Here is a 7,206-nt window from a genome sequence, read left to right as displayed (position 1 = left end):
AAAATTTTAAAAACAAGTGATTGGCGTTTTTCACACATGGCTTTGCCACAAAAGCCACTATATTCCTAATTATCTCTTCATCCATTGGTTCCAGTTATATTTAGCATCCTGTGTGTCTACTTTCATACTCTTTTATCTATTTTGCTAGTTAGTATTTAAGTTCTATTTAACAGCCTCAAGGGGAAATGGATATTTCTATTCTCTGTGTTGTCTGTCAGGAGTCTCCCTCACTGGAGATACTCCAGAACCGCCTGGACAATCCTCTACCATGTGCTCTTGCACGATCCTGCTTGAGAAGGGAGCGGTCCCTTGCAACCTGACTGCTCCTGTGATACATATTTGTTTTCTGAGCATTTGTAAGGAGACAGAGGGGTGGGGGCCGGGGGGAGGGAAAGACGAGTTAAGACAGACACATACATGCGGCGAGGAGAGAATCGGCAGGCACCGACAGCTGCACGACGATTGCTACGGAAATTACCATTTCCACACTGCAAGGGAAGCGGAAAGCGGTGCCGTGCGGGGGCGGCGCTTCCCTCGCGGCTCCCGCAGCCATGGCGGCTCCCGGCGGGATGGTGCCGGTGCTGCCGGGGCTCTACGTGGGCGGCGCGGACTCCTGCTCGTCCCCGGCGGCGCTGTCGGCGGCGGGGGTGGTGGCGGTGCTGACGGTGGACGCGGAGGAGCCGCCGGCCGTGCCGGGGCTGCCGGCCATGCACGTCCGGGCGCGGGACGAGCCCGGCGCGGACCTGCTAAGCCGCCTGGACGAGTGCGCCGCGTTCCTGGGCGCGGCCCGGGCGGGCGGCGGCGCCGCGCTCGTCCGCTGGTGAGCCCGGGGCCGCGGCGGGGCCCAGCGCTGCCCGCGGCGCTGCCGCTGACGGGCCGCCCTTGTCTTGCAGCCACGCCGGGGTGAGCCGCAGCGTGGCCGTGGTCGCCGCCTACCTGATGAAGACGCAGGGGCTGGGCTGGCAGGAGGCGCTCGCCGCCGTGAGGGCCGCCAAGCCGGACGCGCAGTGAGTGCCCGCCCGCGCCCCTCGGCCCGCTCGGCCCGGCCGGCGCCCCCCTCACGGCGCTCTGCTCTCGGCCCCGCCGCAGGGTGAACCCGGGCTTCCAGGTGCAGCTGAAGCTCTACGAGGCCATGGGCTGCGCCGTGGACACCAGCAGCGCGCTCTACAAGCGGTACCGGCTGGAGATGCTCAGCCAGAGGCTCTCCGGTGAGTGCGAGCAGCGCGGGTGCGAGGAGCAGAGTCCCAGCAGGGGAACGGGCTGGAACAGGCTGTCCCGGAGTGAGCCCTGTCAGAGGGGCTGGACTTCGAGTGTGGCCCTCAAAGGAGCTGAGCCTGCACTTGGCCAGGCCAAGCATTCGCGTTACACCAGCCCTAGAGAATCCCAGCTCATCAGTGGGGGAAAAATGTGCCTTTGGGAGATGCGTGGGAAATGAGATCTGTAAGGAGCAAAGTGCAAAAAATGGTAAAGGTCAGTTTGCTATTTTTCGTGATTTTTACATCCCTGGCAAGGCAAACAGCATCCTCAGAAAATATGTCAATGTGATGAAAAAAAATAACATGCAAAACTTGAGATAAAGGTGAAATGCAGGTAATGAAGTAAATTTTCATACTTTAGTTTGCAAGAGATCCATGTGCATCGGTGTAATTTTATAATAAAATAATAATCTGTAGCTTTTCTTGCAAGATCTGAGTGTTGCATCACAGTACTGTTGCCCTTTATGTATCATTGTCCTTAGCAGTTTGCAAGCTGACTTTGTCAAATTGTCCCATTTCCAAGCTGACTTTCTGTATTTTGGGCACTCAAGCATTGCCACAACTGCTCAGAAACCTCCTCTACCTTTACTTTCTGCTGAAGTAAGAACATAAAGCAAAATATCATTGTTTTACCATGGTTGTGGCCATAGTCTAGATCCCAGTTCCCTGCATTAAGCAAAGCCCAGTCTTAGGCATGGCGGGATGAGGTTCTTTTTTTTTTTTTAGCTTAACCTGTTGGAATTGGTGAGAGAGCAAATGAAAGGGAAGAAGGTGGCTCCTGCAGGCTGTGACTGGGGCAGAGGCACACTCCTGTCTCATTCCCAGGAATGCAGCATGGCTGAGCTGGCCTGATTCTCAACATGGTACTGACCCCTCTGCAGAACCTCAAGACTTGCCCCGAGAAGTCTTTGCAGTTGATCCTACCACTACATGTCAAACATTGAGCACAGAGGTTCTCTACAGATGCAGGAAATGCAGGTACTTTATATAATGAAAAAATACATATTTTTATATATTTATAAAATACTTTCTATTTCTCCTTAAAATGTCATTGTGAAATCTACCCACGAGTAGAATAACCAGTGTGAATCAATGGGCATGTCATTCTTGTCAGGTCGGGGCTGACAAGAGCTGTTGCCTAAGTTTCCATACTGTGTTTGCAAAAAAAAAAAAAAAAAATCGAAAGTACAAAATTTTTGTTCCCTGGACTGATGCTTGTGAACCTTCCAGACTAATAAAAAAAAATGTAGGATTTGTACTCCTGTTTAAATATTCAGAGTCAGGAGGCCCATATCCTTATTTTCTGTTGTCTGTAGATTTGCCCAGTTAAGAAACCTGTTTGTTTTACTTCTTTTTTCCCATGTGCCGGAGGGCAGACGCGCTCTGTTCCGTAGCTCCAGCATTTTGTCCCACACGGAAGGAGTGGGACCGACAGCCTTTGCCCACAAGAGGATAACAGAGTCTGCACGGCTTTCTGGGAACGGCCAGGAAAAGTGCACCTCCTACTTCATCGAGCCTGTGCAGTGGATGGAGCCAGCATTGCTTGGAGTAATGGAAGGACAGGTGAAATGGAGCATGTACTTTTTAGTCTTTGCATTTTTGGAGTTTTTTTTTTTGCAAAGGCAGAATTGTGTTTCTTCCCCCAAAAGGAGAACCCCCACACAAGGTCCTAGGCCTCCCCAGCCTTTTTGATGCAAATTTTGCAGTTTACAGGCAGATGCTTAAATGTAAAATACTCTTTCACAAGGAAACTGCTCTGCTTGAGCTGACAATACCAGCCAGGATCTTGGAGAGGGTTTATCTGCTGTTTGTTTCTATTATGAGAAAGATTTGTGGCACTTCAGAAGCCTGTTCTGGTCTCAGGCTGACCAAGTCCTTTTGACCCTGGTAAAACTGTCTTGGAATCCCACCAGGTCCCAACACAGCTGCCTGCTACACCCCAGGGCTAAAGAGCCCTTCCAGTTTGGCTTTTTGGCCTGTTTCTAACTAAGTCCACATCAACACACTCTTAGACTGAGTCCTGGGTTTTTGTTGCAGCTTCTGTGTCCCAAATGCTCGTCAAAGCTGGGCTCCTTCAGCTGGAGGGGGGACCAGTGTTCCTGTGGCCGCTGGGTGACACCAGCCTTCCAGATCCACAAAAGTCGAGTGGATGAAGTGAGGACATTGCCGGTTGGTAACTTCCAGACTGCCAAAACCTGAACTCATCACTTAACTTCATGGATTTCTTAACATCTGCTGAGAACTACTAGTCCATCGTTGCCAGGAAATGAGTTTATGACTTCCAGCTTTGTGAGGTGGCAGAATTACTTGAACACCTTCAGCTTGATGTGTCTCTTAATATATTCTATGAAATACCAGAACCTTTCTTCAAAGAGGTGTTACAGAGTGGTCAAATCTAAAAACTGGGCCAAGTGTGATGTTTTTAGTGTATTCTTCATTTATGTGTTGCTGTTCACAGAAGGTCTCAACTCCTTATTCAAAAGGAGTTGCTGTGGCCAGTAGTGCTGCTCAGCTTCTGATCCAAAGTGCCCTCAAATGGTACAATTACATTTGTTTGCATGCGTGGCAGCAAAAGGCAAACTTAGTTCCACTTTTATTGTATTAAAATAATGCTAAAAATACCTGCCCCAAGAGTATTTACTACTTGTAACTCTTTCGTGTAACATGTGAGGAGATTGTGCAAGCTGTAATGGAATGGGAGAACTGAAGCAAAGAGTCCATGCCAAATAACTGCTTGCAGTTTTGAAGAAATCCTTAAAGCGATGAATTAATTTTTTCTAAGCAAGCTATCACCTTTTGTGATGGGCTGCTGTGTACACCACTGTTTAGCATAGGTTTGGCTTGACATTAAAAAAAATAGGACAGATAAAACCTAATTTAAATCAATTTTATTTTCATTGACTTGAACAATTTTTTAATTTATTTTTTTACACAATTTCCAGCAACGTACATTATGAAATATACAAGATAAAGTAGGTGGTGGGGTTCTGCCCATGTTGTAATTCCTCCCACAGCTGTGGAAGGAAGACTTGCAGGACACAGTGAACATCAGAATCTCAACACTGAAAACAGACACGAAACAAAAAGGACAAAAATATATATGAAACTTTGAACTGGTCACACTTCAGGGCCAGGTACAGCACAATAAATATTAGAACTGCATTATCTTAGACATCTTCTGTAAAGTTTATAACATCCTCTATTTAAAGAGATAAGAACATCTGGTTTCTAGCATGAAATGCTACATTGTACAGTGGTGAAGGGTACAAACGATGAGCCCAGCAAGGGCTTGGATGGTGACTACTCATTCACACATGCTCGTTGATAAAATAAGCAGCATACACCAAAAGTTTAGTGAGCTGTAAACTTAAGCGTTCACTACCAGAATATCAGCTGCAGGAGCAGTTTCTTTTCAGGAGAACCAAAAATAGTCAATCCCTTTAAGTTTCAGCTGGGCTCTCCCCTGACAAACAGTGGGTTGATACCATAATGGAAGTGGCAGCATTTGGTCCGTAGCACAAGATCCCTTTGCATCACTACTGTTCAAAGCTGGCGCCGGTGGAAATACTTCAGTGCAGAGTTAACGCTCACGCAGGCACGGTGTCACCAACAGCAGGTGCTGTCTCAGGACTAACAAAGCAGTAGGTGGCAGCTGGAGCCCAGCTGGGCATGGGATGCCACCTGACACAATCGAGAGGGAGAGACTGGAGAGGATGCCAGCATCTCTCTCTCTCACGCTCTGGAGCAATGGGATGAGTGCTGGGCTTGGGGAGTTTGACAGAAAGGCTGCGCTCTGCTCATTCCTCATCTCAGTCTAGTTTTACCAATAAAAAAAGCCCAAGAGACAGCAGTTTCAGCTGCTTGACAGAGTGCTTCCAGAGCACAGAGCAGAAGACCAGAGCCACTGGTTTCTCTTGCATCGTAATCAACAAGGCAGGAGTAAATACATTTTGTACTTGTCAACCTTCCCCCGTTCATCCCCTGCCCCCAGCTGAGCATCATACATTCCTCTTACACAAGAGCTGGGGACCTTCTGTGCCACCACCCAACAGGCCAGGTGAGCACAGGTGGAGGAAGAAGGCTAAGCACGTGCTTTCCTTTCCTTGGCATAACCTGGGCATTGCACTGGGGGCAACTGCACTGGCAGAGCACCACCAAGGAAGGACCACGCTGTGGTCAGCACGTGTGGCATCACTGTACCTTGCCAACCATGCCCTGCAGTACATGGCAGCTTCACAAGCTTCACAAAGTAAAGCAGCTGAGTGTCAGGAAATTTTACAGGATGAACGGGAGCCAAGAAGGTAAAATTCTGCTGGAAGCTGAGCACCTGTGGCTGTGATTTTAGCTGATGCTGAGTCCAACAGTCCTATCTGTATTAAGCAGGAAGATAAAATTGTATTTCTCCAGTGTACAAAATTATACCAGTCGCTTGCATATGCTTATCTTCTAGTTAGTCCCTTCTTGAAGAGGACCAGAACTACCACATTTCAGTACCAAAAGACTCAGCTGTGAGACTCAGAAATGATAGAGTAGTGAAGAATTTTTGCTTGTGTCAACATGTCATCAGAATATGGTCAAATATTCTGTTTGAGAACAGGGAGTTCTATGTCTGATAGTCACTTAGCAAAGTGGCAGGTGTAAATGCCCTTCCCACTGCCAGCTCGCAATGTACTGCATGACTGCATGAAGACCTACACCTCCTCTGCCAGTGCAGCTCAACTGGTTACACCCCGAGGTCAAAGACTGGTTACCAGGAGAGCTGGGAGAGGAAAGGTGACATTTTTCCCACCCTAGAAGTGTACAACAGCATTTCCTCACTCAGCCAGGCCCATTCACACATCACTCACCAGACACACAAAGCAATGCCAAATACAAACTAAGAGGAATGTTTCTTGTAAAGACACTCTCTGAGTATGAACAGGGGAAACACAGGGTTATTTATCAACTCAAGTACTGTTGCATCATTCTTGTAAGGTAGGGAAGCAGAGGAGCTGAGATGAGGAACTGAGAGGACAAACTGGAGTGGTCACAGAGGTCGAGTCTACTCTTCCAGATTTCGAAACGCATTCTGCATATCCTCAAACAGCTGAGCATAGTCCGCCTTGATTTTTGTTTCACCATCTTTGACAGGATCCTGAAAGAAAAACAGATCCATCAGGAAAAGCCCATAGTAATTAAGTCAGCCCTGGTTTGCCACTGCTGCAACCTCTTGACTCGAGATCAACACTTGCCAACTGCAGAGCAGGCACTGTAGCTCTGTCTTTGCATCCTGTCTGTCTCACCAACAGCCACAGGGTTTAAATCTCTTCCCACATTAGTGAGCAGGCAGAATGGGTACTGGAAAGAGATTTTTTTTCTCATGAGCAGTGGTTACTGCACTGTAAAGCAACTGATTTGGAAAGCTATCAAAACCACTGAGGGTCTTGGTTAATGCTGTGTGATTTAAGAGCTGCAGTGATTAATACCAGCTCCTATCCCCACACCAAATGCAGTGCATCCCCAGTAAGTGGAAAAATTACTCTGCAATTACTTATTTGGTTCAAATTACTTGTTTGGTTCAAATTAAAATGCATTGTGTAATCATGGAAATCCCAAAAATATCTTTGTACAGCTTCATTTTCTCAGAATATTTTTCATGAAAGACAAAGGCAAAAAATTTATCAGCTTTGCTCTGAGGCTGCAAGGCTTTCTCTGCAAGAAGCATTAACTGTCGGGCTGTGAAATCTGTTCAATGTCTTCACCATGCTCCTCTGAGTGCTAAGATCCTCTGGATCAGTGCAACTCTTGGTAAACACAGAGGCCTTACACATGTGGATGCACTACTTCTTACATTGTCTCTCCAAAGTACCCAAACCACAGGATGCAGGACATCTGAATCCTCACATCTGTCACACTGTGACCTGGGGAATACAATTTTCCTTCAATAACTATTAGAGGTCCAGCTCCACTT

The 7,206-nt window shown here is 47.5% G+C and overlaps 2 protein-coding genes across 3 annotated transcripts in view; one reads left to right on the top strand and one right to left on the bottom strand.

The window, feature by feature from the left end:
• Positions 1 to 491: 491 nt before the first annotated feature.
• On the top strand, positions 492 to 5,741 carry DUSP12 (dual specificity phosphatase 12). The gene is made up of 6 exons (XM_005486082.4): positions 492 to 820; positions 894 to 1,007; positions 1,090 to 1,208; positions 2,138 to 2,234; positions 2,633 to 2,819; positions 3,294 to 5,741. The coding sequence occupies exons 1-6, from the start codon at positions 552 to 554 to the stop codon at positions 3,453 to 3,455; spliced, it is 948 nt and encodes a 315-aa protein (XP_005486139.2). The 5' UTR covers positions 492 to 551; the 3' UTR covers positions 3,456 to 5,741.
• Positions 4,128 to 7,206, bottom strand: part of ATP6V1A (ATPase H+ transporting V1 subunit A) — a 32,056-nt gene continuing 28,977 nt past the window's right edge. For both annotated transcript variants that reach the window (XM_005486081.4, XM_005486080.4), the window contains exon 15: positions 4,128 to 6,390. In XM_005486081.4, coding sequence (XP_005486138.1) covers positions 6,298 to 6,390 — 93 coding nt within the window. In that variant the 3' untranslated portion in view covers positions 4,128 to 6,297. The remainder of the gene's footprint in view (positions 6,391 to 7,206) is intronic.

Source organism: Zonotrichia albicollis, chromosome 2 (genome assembly GCF_047830755.1).
Source record: "Zonotrichia albicollis isolate bZonAlb1 chromosome 2, bZonAlb1.hap1, whole genome shotgun sequence".
NCBI lineage: Eukaryota > Metazoa > Chordata > Aves > Passeriformes > Passerellidae > Zonotrichia > Zonotrichia albicollis.
Note: the sequence above shows the minus strand (reverse complement) of the source record. Positions and strands in the feature narration are given on the sequence as shown.